This window comes from Geotrypetes seraphini, chromosome 19 (genome assembly GCF_902459505.1).
Source record: "Geotrypetes seraphini chromosome 19, aGeoSer1.1, whole genome shotgun sequence".
In the NCBI taxonomy this organism is placed as follows: domain Eukaryota; kingdom Metazoa; phylum Chordata; class Amphibia; order Gymnophiona; family Dermophiidae; genus Geotrypetes; species Geotrypetes seraphini.
This window is the reverse complement of record NC_047102.1, coordinates 7,700,500-7,718,500: the sequence shown is the minus strand read 5'-3', so window position 1 is coordinate 7,718,500 and position 18,001 is coordinate 7,700,500. Positions and strand designations below refer to the sequence as shown.

At 43.6% G+C, this 18,001-nt stretch overlaps 1 protein-coding gene across 3 annotated transcripts in view; it reads right to left on the bottom strand.

The window, feature by feature from the left end:
- Window positions 1–4,918: 4,918 nt before the first annotated feature.
- LDLRAD3 (low density lipoprotein receptor class A domain containing 3) overlaps window positions 4,919–18,001 on the bottom strand; it is a 62,530-nt gene continuing 49,447 nt past the window's right edge. For all 3 annotated transcript variants that reach the window (XM_033928858.1, XM_033928856.1, XM_033928857.1), the window contains 2 exons: window positions 8,929–9,265; window positions 4,919–5,600 (listed from right to left, as the gene is read on the bottom strand). In XM_033928858.1, coding sequence (XP_033784749.1) covers window positions 5,333–5,600; window positions 8,929–9,265 — 605 coding nt within the window. In that variant the 3' untranslated portion in view covers window positions 4,919–5,332. The remainder of the gene's footprint in view (window positions 5,601–8,928; window positions 9,266–18,001) is intronic.

Genomic DNA, 18,001 nt, shown 5'->3' with positions numbered 1-18,001 from the left:
AAGCTACAGCCTCAGCACCCTGGGGTTGTGGGTTCAAACCCATCCTGCTCCTTGTGACCCTGGGCAAGTCACTTAATCCCCCCATTGCCCCAGGTACATTAGATAGATTGTGAGCCCACCAGGACCATTCTGAGCTCCCCTGAAAGAACAGTACAGAAAATTGAATAAATAAATGTACAGAACTGGTATTATGACATCATAATGCCTCATTCCACCAATAAGAGCCAACCTCATCAGTGATATCACAATAGCTTGATTGTCCTATACGTGGCTCACTTTTACTACATTTTGATTTCTAGAGTGGCGCAGTGGTTAAAGCTACAGCCTCAGCACCCTGAGATTGTAGGTTCAAATCCCTCGCTGCTCCTTGTGGCCCTGGGTAAGTCACTTAATTCCCCCAAAGCCCCAGGTACATTAGATTGTGAGCCCACCGGGACAGGGAAAATGCTTAAGTAGCTGAATAGATTCATATAAACTGTTCTGAGCTCTCCTTTGAGAACGGTACAGAAAATTGAATAAATAAATAGAGATGATAAGTAGTAGAAAGGGGAAAGGTTTGTGTAAACACTGAGATGCTGAACAGAGAAAGTGTCTTCCGAAAAGCAAACTGTTTGTGACCTCAACAGGAAATGCCCTAAGAAGCGATAGTAAAGTTTCTGATGAGGGCAGAGGCTGCCTTATTTGGATGCACAGCTCATGAATAAAAGTCTTCAGTCATCTCATTAAACCTAAATAATTGGGCTACATAAGAGCAACCTAATTTAATATGGCTGGCATTCTGCCGTCACACCTCCATACAAAACCAGGCACGAATCTTGGCCAACGTTTCTCATGAAAACGCCAAAATCTGCTTAAAAATGGTTCCCCCCAAACTAGGATTTTCCCTACAGATAATTCTCTTGAAGTCACAGTCAGTGTAAGGAATTCTCCAAAAGTCACACTGCACACAAGCCCTCTGACAAAATGCGATCCCCGTGCTGACAAGCAGGAACAAATCCTCACCTGGGGTTCATTATTTCCAGCTTGGGGGGGGGGGGAGATGTATGAAAGCAATTTTTCAGTTCTCACTTGGCAGCTGCCGAAGGTACCATCTGAAGAAGGATCAATCGCAGCGCCTCTTTCAACTGCCCCCCCCAATCAAACTGCATTTATGCATGAGAAAATGGGACAAGTGGGTGAAAACGGATTTCTCATCCAACTCAGCTTGAAGCAATCAGACACTAATATTAATTGAAAAATTATCGTGGAGTTTCACGCTACCAATTAAAATGCGCAATTAATTGTTCCAGCCCTTCATTTTCTCCTTTGTTTTCTAACAATCATTTTCAAAAATTCAATCTCAAAATAAGTTGTATGGCAGCCCCTGTCATTATAAAGAGAAGTTTGTTATTTCGAGCAGATATTTGGCTTTTAGCCCTCATTAACGTATCAAATAGGATGGTATCGTACGTCAGTGCCACTGGATTTTCCAATATTTTGTTCACTTGATCCCAGATGGATCTCCAAAATTTAAGTATCAAGGGACAATAGTACAATAGATGATCCGATGTCCCAACTTCGAGACTGGAAAAACTGGGATCGGTTAAATTATACTTTTTGGTGGGAATCTCTATGTCACAGGGACACTATAGGAAGTTTATGGATATTTGGGAGCCATTGACAAAATTCTGTTGATTTTTCCCTTTCATAATACACGTCCAGGGTGGGAAGACTTTTTTAAATTTTGAGTGCAAATTTTTGGTTAAGTAGAAGGGGGGGATGATATATGTATTTGTCATCTAATATAATAAAGCCCTAAGCGCGCATGCCCACTCCCACTTGCGTGCGCCCGTTTTTTGTGCGCTGTAGGGCACCGCAGGTAGGAGTGCACATGCGTGAGAATCCCTCCGAGGTGATGTAGGCCGCAGCGGCGGTTGTTGGCGGCTGAAGGCCGCCGCAGCTGTCGGCGGCTGCAAGCTGCAGCGGCGGCAGAGTATTCCAAACTTTCACCCCGTTTGCAGCCATCCTTCTAGGACCAGCCTAAAGGTATCTGATCCCACCACACCCAGGGATAGTGCCAGCCTCTTCCTTTCCTTGCTGCTGCTGCACAAGGAAGTGGGGGGGGGGGGGGGGAGAGAGAGGGAAATGCTGCTGCTGCTGCACAGGGAGCAGGGAGAGACACAGTAAGACAGACAGCGGGAGGGAGAGACAAAGAAAAATAGACAGCGGGAGGGAGACAGACAGAAAGAAAGGAAGAAAGACACAGGGGCATGAAGAGAGACAGAAAGACAGACAATCAGAGAGGGACAGGGAGAAAGACAGACAGACAGCGGGAGAGAGAGACAGAAAGAAAGGAAGAAAGAGACAGGGGCAGGGAGAGAGACAGAAAGAAAGACAGACATATATTCTAGCACCCGTTAATGTAACGGGCTTAAAGACTAGTAGAATATAATTCTGATTGAATTTAAGTGCTGTTAAAGTGTAAATGACTGTATAATATGTTGCACTTAGTTTTGGCTTTAAAATGAATAAAGATTTACAGAACCAAAAAAAAAAAAAGAAAATTGAAATCCCTATGAGGGGAGAGCTGAAAAGTTCTCAGCCCAACCAACCAACTTCCTAAATTCTTAGCATTATTTTGCCACCATAGCTAAAAAGAGGGTTATCAAAACTCTATGTTTTGACATCGTTTCAGATCATTGATTGAACCATATCCACGTCATTCTCGTCTTGGTTGGGCTGAGGACTTTTCAGCTCCCTCTCGTAGTGTGAAGAGTTTCCGTGTCTGGTAACCAGAGCTGAGAATGTGATGTCATAATGCCTCATTCCACCAATAAGAGCCAGCCTCATCAGTGATGTCACAATGGCTTGATTGTCCTTTATGAGAGGGTGCTGAAAAGTTCTCAGCCCAACCCACCACCTTCTTAACATTATTTTGCCACTATAGCTGAAAAGAGGGTCATCAAATCTCTATGTTTTGACATCGTTTCAGATCATTGATTGAACTATATCCACGTCATTCTCTTCTTGGTTGGGCTGAGAACTTTTCATCACCCCCTCGTAATAAAGATGCTTTGGTATCCTTGGTTTACCGTTTCTTCTGTCATTTTTCTTTCTATTTTTGGTGCAAATATAGTCCAAAACCTTCAAAGAGCGAATGTGGAGGATAAAACAGCAGATCATTTATATAAATGTTCTAGACTATGGGCCCGACGCTTTGACTCTTCAATGGTTCGTCGAAAAAGTCCTTACAGAACACGTCTGCAGGATAATGAAATACCTACTATATTTGACTTTCGAAGTCACTTGACCAGTCCCCAGAACCGTCGCAAAAGGAGAATAAAAGAACCGTGCTCACTAGTCCCCTTAGGAAGGCATAGCCGAAACTGGGATCCTAGCTGGGACTTCAACAGAACAGTTTGTTTTTCCAATTATAGTTGTATTTATGGACTCTTTTATGATATCTTTTTATCATTAGATATAATAAATGTAACTATTTTGGTTGTATATGCATCTCGCTTGCCTCTTTTGGTGTTTGGTTTAAAACAGTGGAACGAGGCATAACTCATAAGCACACATGCAAATCTACTCTAACTTGCTATTACGCTTTTTTTTTTTTTTTACCAGCAGAGGCATGAAAAATCACCATTGTCTCTTAAATTAAAACCCCACCCCGATTCTACCTCTTCTACACACAGACACAAAACAGGTCGGAAAGACCAGACAGTAGTTCTTTGTTGCTAAGATGCCTGGAAGGGGATATTTCCACTAGTCAGCGGAAATAGAAGTACCTGGGACTGGCCCTTTCTGTGAGCAGGAAAAAAAACTGCTGACTACCAGAGGCAGCAAATAGAAAACGCAAGTGATCAGAACCGTCAAAAATACAAATTTACTCTCCAGAGGAGATCCAAGTGTGCCAGGATTAAGTTTCTGGTAACGCACAGCACAGAGTCGCCCAGACTGCGCGTTACAGAACCACCTGTAGGACTGACATGGGGGAAGATCCTTGCAAAATGCCTTTCTCTGCTACAATAATTTAAAAAAAACCAACACAACCTCTCAAACAAAATGGGATACAGTCATATGTTTCTGCTAATGACAGAAAAATGCTAATTAGAAAACAAATGGTATAAATTAAAGAACTAAGTCCGGTATTGGACTGAGTTGGACGGTTTGTGACCCATATGTGGTGATTCAGTGTAGGATGGGCTGGGGAGGGCATCAGTGGGAACTCCACTATTTTGGAACATGAGGATGTTACTGGCCAGACTTTACAGTAGATATCCTGCAAACAACGGGATGGTTGGATAGGCTGGAGCGAGTTTAGATGGCAACTTCAACAGTTGGAACCTAGGACAATACCAGGTGGATGTGAGTCTATAGTCCAGAAATATCAAAGAAGAGACAAATTAATTATGTATTTTTAATGAGAATAACTAATGGGCAGACTGGACGGACCTTTCAGGTCTTTATCTGACGTCATTTACTATGTTACCTGGCAGGAACTCAAATAGTAGCAACATTCCAGGGCTGAGATTGTGATGTCATAATGCCTCATTCCACCAATGCCAAAGAGCCAACCTCAGCAGTGATGTCACAATGGCTTGATTAGATGGCAACTTTAGCAGTTGGAACCTAAGGAATTACCAGGTGGACTTTAGTCTTTGGCCCAGAAATATCAAAGAAGAGACAAATTAATTATGTATTTTTAATGAGAATAACTAATGGGCAGACTGGACGGACCTTTCAGGTCTTTATCTGACGTCATTGACTATGTTACCTGGCAGAAACCCAAAGAGTAGCAACATTCCAGAGCTGAGATTGTGATGTCATAATGCCTCATTCCACCAATGCCAAAGAGCCAACCTCAGCAGTGATGTCACAATGGCTTGATTAGATGGCAACGTCAGCATTTGGAACCTAGGACAATACCAGGTGGACTTTACAGTCTACGACCCAGAAATATCAAAGAAGAGACAAGTTAATTTAATCATGTCTTTTTTAATGGGCAGATTGGATGGACCGTTTAGGTCTTTATCTGCCGTCATTTACTATGTTACTTTGGTTTGAGGGGCATATGTGCAGAAAACCCAGCAGTGAATTACTGGCATCTCGCACAGGGGAAACCGCAAGCCTCCGAGATGTCTGGCGCGTCTTGGGCTGTTCCTAGTTTCTAGAACATCCCAGTGCATTCTGGGCTTGTACTCCTGTCTCTCAATCCCAAAATCTCTTGGGACAACAGTAAGAACACTCATACAAACCAAAATGGGAAGCAGAAGTCATCACACCACCTTGCCTTTGGATATTGAAAGCACATTGTGGTAGTAAGAGTACTAAGATGGTACGAGCCATATTAGGTCGTCCCATATCCTATTTTTCCTTCGGCTACAGGGCTAAGCAGAGTGCTGTTGGTGTCCGACACTGCCTCCCGAGGGATTCTGGGATTGTCCATGCTACCAGTTCCTCTGTCTCTAGAACAGTCCACGTGCAAAGGACTCCCTGCCCTCGACGTGTCCACGCTCACGGAACTCCCTGTCCGAGAGCGATAAGGAGGAAGTTCGGTCTGGTTTGGAGACTCGTCCAAAAAATACGGTGGTGGAGGAAGATCAAACCATGGCGGCCTATTGCAAGAAAAGGACACAATTAAATCTCTCTGTTCATCCAGGGCTCTGCAGCAAAGTAACATTTCATCTTATTTTTTATTTTCATTGCAGATTGGAGCTTTGTCACAAAGAAAACAATTTTTGCAAAGAAACTACCCTTTACCCAATTTAAAGGGACACTTTCGAAACATCATCTAGGTCCGAATTGGGATGTTTTGCCGATAATGTGCACAAAAAAAGTCCATCTGACAGCCATTTATTTTCAAATAGGAAAAAGTCAGGTTTTTTTCTGTTTAAAAATGGGGCTACGAGACATCGTAGCCTGACGAAAAAGCAGGCACAAAACTGGCAGGCATCATTTTTGACAGAAATGGCTACACAGACATCCTGCAAAGCAGAGGGTCAGCCTAGTGGGCTTTAAACAACAGCATTCCGATACATTTCCCATCATCACTCCTTAAGAACCCTCCCCCCCCCAAATCCTTGTACCTAAAAGTACACCACGACAATCACATTCCAAATTGCAGATAACTTCTACATTTAGAAACAGGGGGCTGGTTCTGGAGGGCTCTCAATTTAACAAGCAGAACAAAAAAAAAAAAAACCTGTAGAAAATGGACAAGCTGCCAGAATTTTTATTCAAGTCAATAAAAAAAATTATATAAAATACGATGGCAAAAAGTGTCTCTTGGTTAAAAGGGTGCGGAGCCGACACGGTCTGTGTTTCAAAAAACACTTGTTCCTCAGGGGTCCGTAATGCTCAGGTGACAAATATACAAGAACCATATGGATACAGCAATAAAGAAAAAAAACAAACAAACCCCAACCACTTCTGAAACAGGCGGCAAAAATCTCATGTCGAGGGTACTGCGCAAAGTGCAGGAAGAAGTGTTTTTCGAAACACGGACCGTGTCGGGTCCGCACCCTTTTAACCAAGAGCCAATTTTTGCCATCGTATTTTACATCGTTTTTTTATTGACTTGAATAAAAATTCTGGCACCTTGTACATTTTCCGCAGTTCTTCTTTGTCCTGCTTGCTGTTCCTTCACTGCAGATTGGTTGGCTTCTTTTTGTTTTGCCTCGTGGGTTCACAATTTAAACCACAAATTAAATAGGTAAGAGTGAGATATGGACCTGGGTCCCCTGGTGCAAATCCAGGGACCTGCCTGATACTCTTGTTTGGCACTTTCACAATGCCAGCGGCCGTCAGACAGCCTGGTATCCACCGTCGCTTTCACTTCTTAGGGAGGGTGAGAGGGGGAGTCAGTGACCACTGAGGAATTAAAGAGGAGTCATGCCTTAATCCCACCAAAGGTTATCTGATCAGGCAGAGTCCCTTTTGGTAACTTGGACATGACTGAAATAGGTCCAGAAAAAAAAAACATCCTCCTTTTTTGCCTTGGATGTTTTTCTTTCCTGTTCCATTATCGCTGAAAGGCGTCTCCCAACTTTTCAGCCTGCCCTAGTCCCACCCTTGCCACGCCTCCAAACACCCCCACTCTTGCTATTTGGATGAACTCGGTTAAAAATATCCCAATTCTGCCTTTTTGAAAATCGCCTTTTTGAAAATCTGCCCTTTTGAAAATTTAGGTATTTTCAACAGAGGGATGTTTTCCTGGCCATTTTGAGAAATCCATCTGCTTTGAAAATGAGTGTCTTAGTATTACAATAAACTACACATTAGAATAACTTTACAACAAAATCAAGCTAAGGTCATTAGTCCACAAAAAAACAGGGGGATTCAAGTGCATTTTGGAGAAAAAATTGAGGTTATGGAGCGCCCAGAGCCCTTTGAGCATTTGTTATCCTGCTGAGCCGCTAACAGCGAAATCTCTTCAAAATAAGATAAGCGTTACACTGTCGCATTGCTGTGCACTTTTGTACCACAAAAGGTTTTGTGCAATTAAGGCAATAAGATCTATCAGGGACATAAAAGTGACATGATGGTCCCGACATTGTTCTCTAAGCGGCTCTGTTGCAGGATACAAGGACACTGAACACTTTCCACACATCACAACGAATGTATGGGGTTTGTGTTTTTTTTAAAATTTAGTTTCTAATGAAATTGAATTTGATAAATAAAATGGTAAGTTATATATTAGCAGAGCTTGATAGGAGAATTTGTATTCCATTAGCAAATTTAATAGCTTAGAGCAGGGGTGCCCAAAAGGTCAATCGCGAAGGCAACGCGGGTCGATCGCAGGGCCCATCCCGGGCTCCGTGATATGACTCGCGTTGCCTTAGTATTCTACCTGCTTTCCGACGCGATAAACAGAAGCGCCGGGCCGACCAGCTCCCCCCCTCGACGTCAATTCTGACATTGGAGAGGACGTTCCGGGATAGCCAATCACTACCTGGCTGGCCCAGAACTTCCTCTCCAACGTCAGAATTGACGTCAGGGGGAAGGCTGGTCGGCCCAGCGCTTCTGTTTGCTGTGTCAGGAAGCAGGGAAAGCTTGGGGGCCTGCTCTCCGATGACGATGGTGGTGGCTTGGGGGAGGGCAGGGAGAAAGAAAGACAAAGAAAGAAAGGGGGCAGGCAGGGAGACAGAAAGAAGGGAAACAGAAAAAAAGGGGGCATGGAGACAGAAAGACAGACAGAAAGACAGGGGGCAGGGAGACAGAAAGAAAGAAGGGAGGCAGGGAGAAAGAAAGGGGAGGGGCAGGAGAGAGGAAGAAAAGGCTGGGGGAGGGAATGAGGTCTGGAGGAGAGGAAGCATACAGGAGGCTGAAAGAAGGGAAAAATATTGGATGCACAGTCAGAAGAATAAAGTTCAACCAGAGACTCATGAAATCACCAGACAACAAAGGTGGAAAAATGATTTTATTTTAAAATTTAGTGATCAAAATGTGTCTGAATTTATATCTGATGTCTATATTTTGCACTATGGCCCCCTTTTACTAAACCGCAATAGCGTTTTTTAGCGCAGGGAGCCTATGAGCATCGAGAGCAGCGCTGGGCATTCAGCGCAGCTCCCTGCGCTAAAAACTGCTGTCGCGGTTTAGTAAAAAGGGAGGAGGGTATATTTGTCTATTTTTGTATGGTTGTTACTGAGGTGACAGTGCATAGAGTCATCTGCCTTGACCTCTTTGAAAACCTGCAGAATATAAATGATAATTCACATTTTCTCTGCGTGCAGTGTGCTCTTGTGGGTTTTTTTTTAATTTTATTGTGGGTAGATCATTTTGACTTGGCCATTTTAAAAGTAGCTCGCAAACCCAAAAAGTGTGGGCACCCCTGGCTTAGAGTGTACCAGACCAGAACTCAATATTGTTCCTGAAATCAAAAGGAAAAGGAAGGTGTTTATGAGTTGAACAGTTTGATAAATTCATCTCTTCCGAATGTACCTTTCATCCAGTACTGCTTCGGAGTATGAGGGTGGGGAGTCCGGCCCCTGTGGCTGATGATTAGTCACGTACTGGGCTCCGCTGTTGACGTTGTAGGTGATGCTGCAGTGGTGCGGATGGTCGAGGACCACCAGGCGAGACAGGAGGACCGGATGCTGCAGTCGATGAACGGGGAGAGACATCAGGTTACTGCGTTTCCGCTGATGGTGCAGAACCAGGCCCAGCAGCGCCACCACCAGCACGAAGATGACCGAGCTCCCGATAATGGCATAGGTGATGCTGGGATAATACAGCAGTTGGCTCTCGGAGGTGACGTAATCCTGCCCGATGGCCACCACTTAGGGACACAAGAAAAAGGGAAACGTTTAGTAACGTTTCTGAAACCCTTGTAAGCCGCACTGCTTACAAGGGTTTCAGAATGTCTGTCTTTCTTACGCCCACCTGGGTCTGTGAGAAGCCCAAATTATAAAGGCCGAGATTTGTTTAATACATGTAACATGATCAAATGCTTCCATAATACAAGAATCTGTTCTAGCCCCTACATCTGGGGACCTGTAGCCTTCTTCATCTTAAGATTGTGAGCCCACTAGGCACACAGAAAATACCACTTTGATTGTACCACAGAAATATCAAATCCATGACTCCTTTACCTTTATCCTTTAGAAAGCTGGAACAACTCAATAGTTAGGACACTCTTCAGATTGGGGAGGAATACTATATCACGCTGTACTGGCTCAAGCTATAAATTGCCGTTAATCTTTCTGTGCTTAATTTAGCACTAAAGTGTTTTGTGGATAGCATTCTGCCACATATTCCGCTTCGAACAAAACACAAATGACTCCCCCCCTCTCATCAATACTGGGCAAGTTTCTCAAATAATATCATCATATAACATTTCAAGGCTTTGAAATATTTAAATAATAATAATAATAATAATAATAATTTTATTTCTTATATACCGCTGTACCGTAAGATTAATTAAGATGAAGAGAAAGTACTTAGAGTTCCCTGACTGTCCCAAAGGCTCACATTCTTGCTAAAGTACTTGAGAAAAATAAATTAGTTAGGTTATAAACATAGAGTAGAAGAAGGTAGGAAAACAGTTCATAGGAAAATTAATTTCGAATACATTATACATTATATATTGTTCAAGGCGGAATACAAATTATAGGAATTACCAAAAGAATTGCGTAATAAAGATTATCTAGATAAATTACGTAACAGTGATTCGTGTACATTAAATGGTGTGGTAGAGGATTCAATTGTGCTCTTCAGCAAGGCGCCATAGCAGCGGTACGTCGTCGCTGGAAAGGTGGTTGAATTTTAATCATAACCCATTGCATGGAGCAAGGATTCTCGCTTCTACTGGAGTGGCAAACGTTATGGCTCTACAAAAGATGTTTTAACAGTAGACCACTTATCTGAAAAGGTCAGTTTACGGCTCCACGGCTCACGACTTCCGCTTCGGCAGCTGCGCTCTGCAAGTCATGCAGATAGATCTACATATTCCAACAGTCAAGCAGTTACGGCTAAAGACGTCTAAGAACGCTGTATTTTCCCGTATAGCTGCGTATCGCAAATGGTGTGCCTCCCGAGATCTCAGGTGTGCCGCGGTACACTGGGGAAGAGGAGAGGTCAGGCTGACTGCCTACGGGACACGCCTCTCGCGAAGAGAGGCAGGTCCTGTAAGCAATCTTCCGACGTCGGCTCCTCTTCTCTCTGCCGGCTCTTCTCTTCAGCTCAGGGCCTTTGCGCACGCGTTGACGTCAGTGTGCTGATGTCAGCTTAACCTAGCACTAGTTTCTTCAGATTTCATTTTAAGTATAAAGCGCACCCCCCCACACCCCCCAACAGAAGCCATTTTGGCAAAACCTCTGTTCCAGTATCACTTCTGCAATGCATTCTTCTTTCCATCCTTGTTGGGGGTGAATGACTATCCTTCCACGGGCCAACAGTATCAAGGTCAAAGAACAAAGGTCAAATAATCTAATAATGCTTATCCCCCCCTCTTTCAATTAACATGCAAGCTAGGCACCAACCTCCAATAAAGCCCTTACTAAGCATTTCACTGCAAGTGTAGGGCTGAAGCGTTGCAGGGTTATAATGTACAGCAAACATTAGCAATCTTGCAGCATCAGCTTTCCCCCAGGAATGCCGAGCCTGCCAGCATCAGGACTTATTATTTGAGATATGCGATATTTCTCTGAACCTTTAACACAGAGTGTAAACTTGAGGCCATCGGAGTAAACAGCACAACTGAAACAAGAGGTGTCAAATGACTGAATTATTGAGCACCTATCTTCAGCCTTGCCAAGTAGGTGCATTGTCTTGCAAAAAGAAAACTCCTTTCCGCAGCTTCCCTCTCCTTTTTTCTTTCAATGCCTCCTTTAATCGGCACAGCAAGTAACAGTAGTGGTTCTGCAGTAACTGATTGGCCACTTGGAACATAGTCTGCTATTACAACACCTTCCCGACCCCAAAACTCTGAGGCCATGACCTTTCCTGCTGACTTTTGGGTCGTGAATTTCCTTGGCCTTGGAGAACCTGAGTGCCACCATTTCATGGACTGTTTTGTCTCAGGATCATAGTAGTGTTTACCATGTTTCATCAACAGTAACTAGTCGTTCCCCAAAAAATTGGCACCAACTCACTGAAAATGCTGCAAAATGAACTTGTAAGTGTCCACTTGATGCCATTTCTTGTCAGCATTCAAACATTTGGGCACTCACTTGGCTGACAGCTTCTGCATACTCAGGTGCTCATGGATATCTGTAGTGTCTCAGCAATTGTTTTAACCGATATTCGCCGATCTGCCAAAATCAGGTCATGGAGCCACAAGCACTAGGGGTCACTCAGAGAAATTGAAAGGGGACAGGTTTAGAACAAATGCTAGAAAATTCTTTTTTACGCAGAGGGTGGTGGACACATGGAACGCGCTTCCGGAGGAAGTGATAGGCCAGAACTCTGTACAGGGGTTCAAGAAGGGTTTGGATAGGTTCCTGGAGGATAAAGGGATAGAGGGGTACAGATAGAACTTGAGGTAGGTTATAAAAGAGGTCAGAAACCACTTCACAGGTCGCAGACCTGAAGGGCCGCCGCGGGAGCGGACCGCTGGGCGAGATGGACCTCGGTCTGACCCAGTGGAGGCAACTTCTTATGTTCTTATGTAACACTTTCAGGAGCTGACACCGTTTGAGGCCTCCCAGACCTTTGCTGCGTTATTGGTCTCGACATCTCCATGCTGAAAGTTGGCACACCACTTCCTCACTGTGGAGTATGATGGGCATTGACCACTCAATGCATCATATATTCATGGTTTTCCTTTCGCATTTTCTTCTGCAGGAATAGGAACTCCGTGATGACTCGGAGTTCCACATTTGAAAATTCCACGCCTTTTCTTGGTTCTACTGCTTTATAGTGTTAGTTTGACTGTTTTTTTAAGATGCTTTAAATTAAGGGCTCCTTTCACTAGCATTTTTAGCGCACGCAGGATATTACCGCGCGCTACGCGACTGGAACTAACGCAAGCTCAAGGCTGGCGTTAGCGTCTAGCGCGTGCTATTCCGCGCGTTAATGCCCTAAACGCGGCTTCGTAAAAGGAGCCCTAAGTTTACAAAAAAAAAAAAAATTCCACTTTTCGTTGACATGGGTTCAATCAACGAACTGAAAAAATGTCAAACACAGCATTACGATTCTGCACGTTGGCCCTTCGCAAAAGAAAACAACACTCTTTTCCGCTCATGGCAAAATAACGCTCAGAATTTAGGAAGCGGGTTGGGCTGAGAACTTTTCAGCACCCCCCCCTCGTAGGTACCCACCCGTCTGTGTGGCGGCCCACAAGGCCGCCCGTGGCTTATGATTACTCGTTTCGAAACGTTTCTGCTAGCCTCAACGGACAAAGTACAAAATTAAACAACTCGCAATTAATTCCTGCGGTAATTATCGATACATTTGAGGCATGAAAAATACTGTGTGTCGCAAATTTACTTGTGGGGTTTTTTTTTTTAAAACCACTATAATTATGGTGATGAATATGCATGAGGCTGTCTGCGCATGGAGACACAGCAAGCAATTCTATCTAATTGAAGCGGTAGCTGGTTTAAGCTTTGCAGGCTGCTTTATTTCAGTCCATTCAAAGTCTTATAAAACTCAGGGAAACAAGCTACCTGTCAAACTCTGAATCTGGTGTTTTATGACCCATTCTCAGAATAGTCCTTTTTCAGCAGCTGCAGGCCGCTCTGGGCCATGATGAAAAACGCATCAACATTGTGTTCCTTAAGCTCTCGAACAGTCTGTCTCGTTGGCGTGTGCTCGTAAAGCACACCTTTGAATAACAGCGTGAACAGCAGAATTAAAATAGCAAGAGAGGCGTGGAAAACCACCGATTCCTGCCAGAAACCTGGTTCCTTCTTTGGTTCCATCTCGGATCCTCTCTGCTAACCCTGGTGGAGGAGTGGGGCCACAGGTTAGACCCACCCACAGAATTTTATGTGGACCGTGAGACACGCGAGGTCTGACCATTAAGTTTGTGAGCTCGTCCTAGAAAAAGTGCTACGTACCTCATTGTTAAATATCGCTACGGCCACCTTTGAAGTACATAAGAGTTGCCACTGCTGAGTCAGACCGGTGGTCCATCATGCCCAGCAGTTCACTCACGTGGCGGCCCTCTGGTCTAAGACCAGCACCCTAATTGAGACTAGCCCTACCAGCGCACGTTCTTGTTCAACAGAAACTTGTCTAACTTTGTCTTGAATCCTTGGAGGGTGTTTCCCCCTATAACAGCCTCTGGAAGGGCGTTCCAGCTTTCTACCACTCTCTGGGTGAAGAAGAACTTCCTTACGTTTGTACGGAATCTGTCCCATTTAACTTTAGAGAGTGCCCTCTTGTTCTCCCTACCTTGGAGAGGGTGAACAACCTGTCCTTATCTACTAAGTCAATCCCCTTCAGTACCTTGAATGTTTCGATCATGTCCCCTCTCAATCTCCTCTGTTCGAGAGAGAAGAGGCCCAGTTTCTCTAATCTTTCGCTGCACGGCAGCTCCTCCAGCCCCTTAACCATCTTAGTCGCTCTTCTCTGGACCCTTTCGAGTAGTACCGTGTCCTTCTTCAGGTACGACGACCAGTGCTGGACGCAGTACTCCAGGTGAGGGCGCACCATGGCCCGGTACAGCGGCATGATAACCTTCTCCGATCTGTTCATGATCCCCTTCTTTATCATTGCTAGCATTCTGTTTGCCCTTTTTGCTGCCGCCGCACATTGGGAAGCTGTGTACTGACACCAGCGCCTAATCCACCCTTCAAAGCAATTTTGGAACTCTTTTTCTGGAATGCCCATCACAGCTCTCATCGTCTATTACCCTTGATGTCCTGAATGTGATCAGCAGATATATCAAGGTGCTTTTTTTTTTTTCATACAAGGTTCAGCTTCTACTTTATTCCCCTGCAACTCCCTCCATCCCGCTGCTTTGGGATGTGGCAGGAAAGGAAATCCTGAGGCAAAAGATGTATTATGAGGGTCATTTCATAAATAATGCACACTATATTTTTAAATTTACTTGTTTTATTTTTATTTTTTCCCCAAGTATTTCTTTACAATCCTTCAATATAGTTTCCCTGCTTTGCAATGACATGAGAGTCCCAACATCCGGGAAGCTTCATTATTCCATCCAAGACACCGTTTTGTTCAGTTGCCAAATGGCTCGGGTACCGGCAGAAAAAAGCTGTTCCCAGAGATGCAAAACGATGTCCACGCATAGGTTGTTTCAACTTTGGAAAAAGGTCAAAGTCTGGTGGACTCATGTCTGGACTGTAGGGAGCAGGAGGTAACACCTCCTAGCCGCATTTGCATGGTTTTCAACGACGAATGGAGAGCTCCATCTTCTCCACAATCAAAAAAATTTCGATGAGCTCAATCAAATGTCAAACAAATGATGATCTTTGCTTTTGATCATGAAGGCGTCATCATCACAGACAAAGTTCCATGTGGAAGAAGTGTCACAGCAGTATATTATCGTGATTTTTGGCAAAAAATGCACAGAAAAATGCACAAAACCCGATCTCAGTTGCGGTTAGCTGGGCCACTCATTCTTCACGACAAAGCTCGACACAAAGGGAATGTCGTCATTGGAAAACTACGCGAACACAGCTGAGAGGTGTTACCTCCTGCTCCCTACAGTCCAGACACGAGTCCACCAGACTTCGACTTTTATCCAAAGTTGAAACAGCCTATGCATGGACATCGTTTTGCATCTCTGGAAGAGCTTTCTTCCGCCGGTACCCGAGCCATTCGGCAACTGAACAAAAACGGCATCTTGCATGAAATAATGAAGCTTCCCGGACGTTGGAACTCGGTCATTGCAAAGCACGGAGACTATATTGAAGGATTGTAAAGAAATACTTTAAAAAAAAAAAAAATAAAACATGTAAATTAAAAAAAAAAAAAAGTGTGCATTATTTATGAAATGACCCTTGTATTTTGCGCTAAAACGAACAAAGGCTTTCTGTGCTGCTGTTTTGCCCCGATCTTTAGTTATCAGCAGGGTTAGATTAGCTAACGCCCTGCCTCATGGACATCCTTCTGATAGGATCCAATTTTAACATAATGAAACATTTTTATAGAATATCTGCATCCATCTAAGAGGAACTGAAATCCAGAGTGCTTCAAATCAGGCTTACATCATTCAACATCATCTTTCTTTGTTCCCATTAAAACAGTTGTTACTTTATAAAGATGACTTGTGAGGCAAGTTGAATTATTTTAATAACTCACTAACTCTCTGAATTTATGTTTTACTTACGTTTTAATGAGTAATATGCGTTCTGGATTCTACTTTAATCTCTCTCAACAATTAATCTTAAACTAGATGCAGTTCCTGCAGGTTAATTTGAAGCTGTGTTAATGAAACCAGGTGGTAATGTTAGCTGCATTGGGTATAAGCGCAGAGAGGTTGAGAAATCGAAATCTGCTTGGGAATGGCAGGAATCCTGTGAAAACCCACGGGATTCCCGAACGGATGGAAGAAGGTGCTGTGGGATTCCCTCCTGTGGGAGTGCAGGCAAAAATCTCCGACTCCAGAATGAGGCTTGGAATGCACCGAGAGGCAGCCAGAACGCCAGAACAAAGCTTGGAACACTCATTGTTTGAATAGTTAATATCATCCAAACCCCCTCCCCCCCAAACCCCCCCCCAAAAAAAAACCAAAGGAGGCTATTGAGTATGGGAAGAAAGAGAGAGCTGCAAACAAGTAAATAATCACATCTACTCTTGCAGGTACAGATGAGGGCAGATGTGGATGGAATGGATCCTAGTAGGTACGGGTATGTATGGGTTAGATTCCATTGAGGATGGGTGAAATTTCTGTCCCCATGCAACATAATTTTTGGCTTGTAGCTCAAGCAGAACCAGACTCTGCTTGTCTAGCACCTTAGGCAAGAGACCTTTGAAGAACTCATGTGTGCAGCCTGAGTCTCTACTGAAGGTGATGCTTTGGGCACCTATTTCAAGCCTATTCTATAAAGAAAAGTGCCTATATTCTTTATAAAATACACTTTCATTTAGGGCACAAGCCCTGTACTAGAACGTGTAAAACTTACAGCATTCCATCTTGCCCACCCTCTATGCAAGCCAAATGGCAAAGTACATGCCATCAAACCATGGCATGTTCTTTTTTGCTAGCTGGTATGTATTATTAGGATTTATTTACTGCCTTGTTGAAGAAATTTACTCCAGGTGATGTACAACAAAATCAATCTAGACAAAGGCAAAACAATAGAAAAATATTAAAACAGTAGTAACATAGAATGCTACTTACTACATTGGCATGATATACAATAAAATTAGGAGGGATGCAATGAAGCCACTAAGTAATACATTTAAAACAAACCAGATCAACTATTTTTCTTCACTCAATGTGTGATTAAACTCTGGAATTTGTTGCCAGAGAATGTGGTGAAAGCAGTTAGCTTAGCAGGGTTTAAGAAAAAAGGTTGGCTAACTTCTTAAAAGAAAAGTTCATAAGCTATTATTAAAGATTGACCTGGGAGAAACCCACTGTTTATTCCTAGGATGAGCAACATAAAATCTGTTTTACTTTTCTGGGATACTGTCAGATATTTGTGAGCTTGATTGGCCACTATTTGAAACAGGATACTGGGCTTCAGTCTGTACCAGTATGCCAACTCTTATATTCTCATGCTCTTAATAGACAAATTAGAGCAGGGGTCCTCAAATCCAGTCCTCAAGGTCCACAACCCAGCCTGATTTTTAGGATTACCGCAATGAATGAGATCAATTTGCTTGCAATGAAAGCAGTGAATGCAAATAAATCTCATTCATATTCTTTGTGGAAATCCTGAAAAGTAAGTTGGATTGTGGACCTTGAGACTGAATATAGACAGAAAAGATAGAATAACAGGCGAATAAGGGGACTTTAATTGGCAGATGGTGAAAAGGCTGCTTAATGTTGAACCAGAGCAACAGTGCCAAGGAAACAGGCGTTTGGAGATGCAGATCTCCCATGCAACAAGGCCAAATAAAGGGTTAAAGAAAGTTGCATGTGGATCCATTTCTGGTCTTCCTGCCACCTTCAATTTGGTGGCTCCTTACCGTATTACCCCTAGGTGTCGCTCTTGGGCAAGTAATAATTTCAGCACAACTGGCAGAGCAGAACAAACAGTTATCTAACCGTGCCACCCTTCCAGGGCTGTCACGAGAGGTGAAAAAGAAGGGCGAGTGTCTGGGTAAGGGAGTGGTGCCCTGCTGCACTTTCTTGAGTCGGTCTACGAAAAGATGAGAGGGCAGCCCCTTGTCCAGGGACTGCCCTGTGCCACGACTCACTCCCTTATTACATGCAGTCTTCAGAAAACTGCCTTACATTTGCAACGACGCCAAAATCACCTGCTTCTAGATGCCTTTCATCACAAATGAAATGCCTTTTGTACTTGCAATCTTTTCTCATACAGAATGCTGCGAAGAACCCCAAACTCATTAGGAGGAGTGTGTGGCGCAGTGGTATTCAAAACAATAACTTCTAATGAACCTCAGTTTATTGATCGTCTACTAATTCCCCACGTTT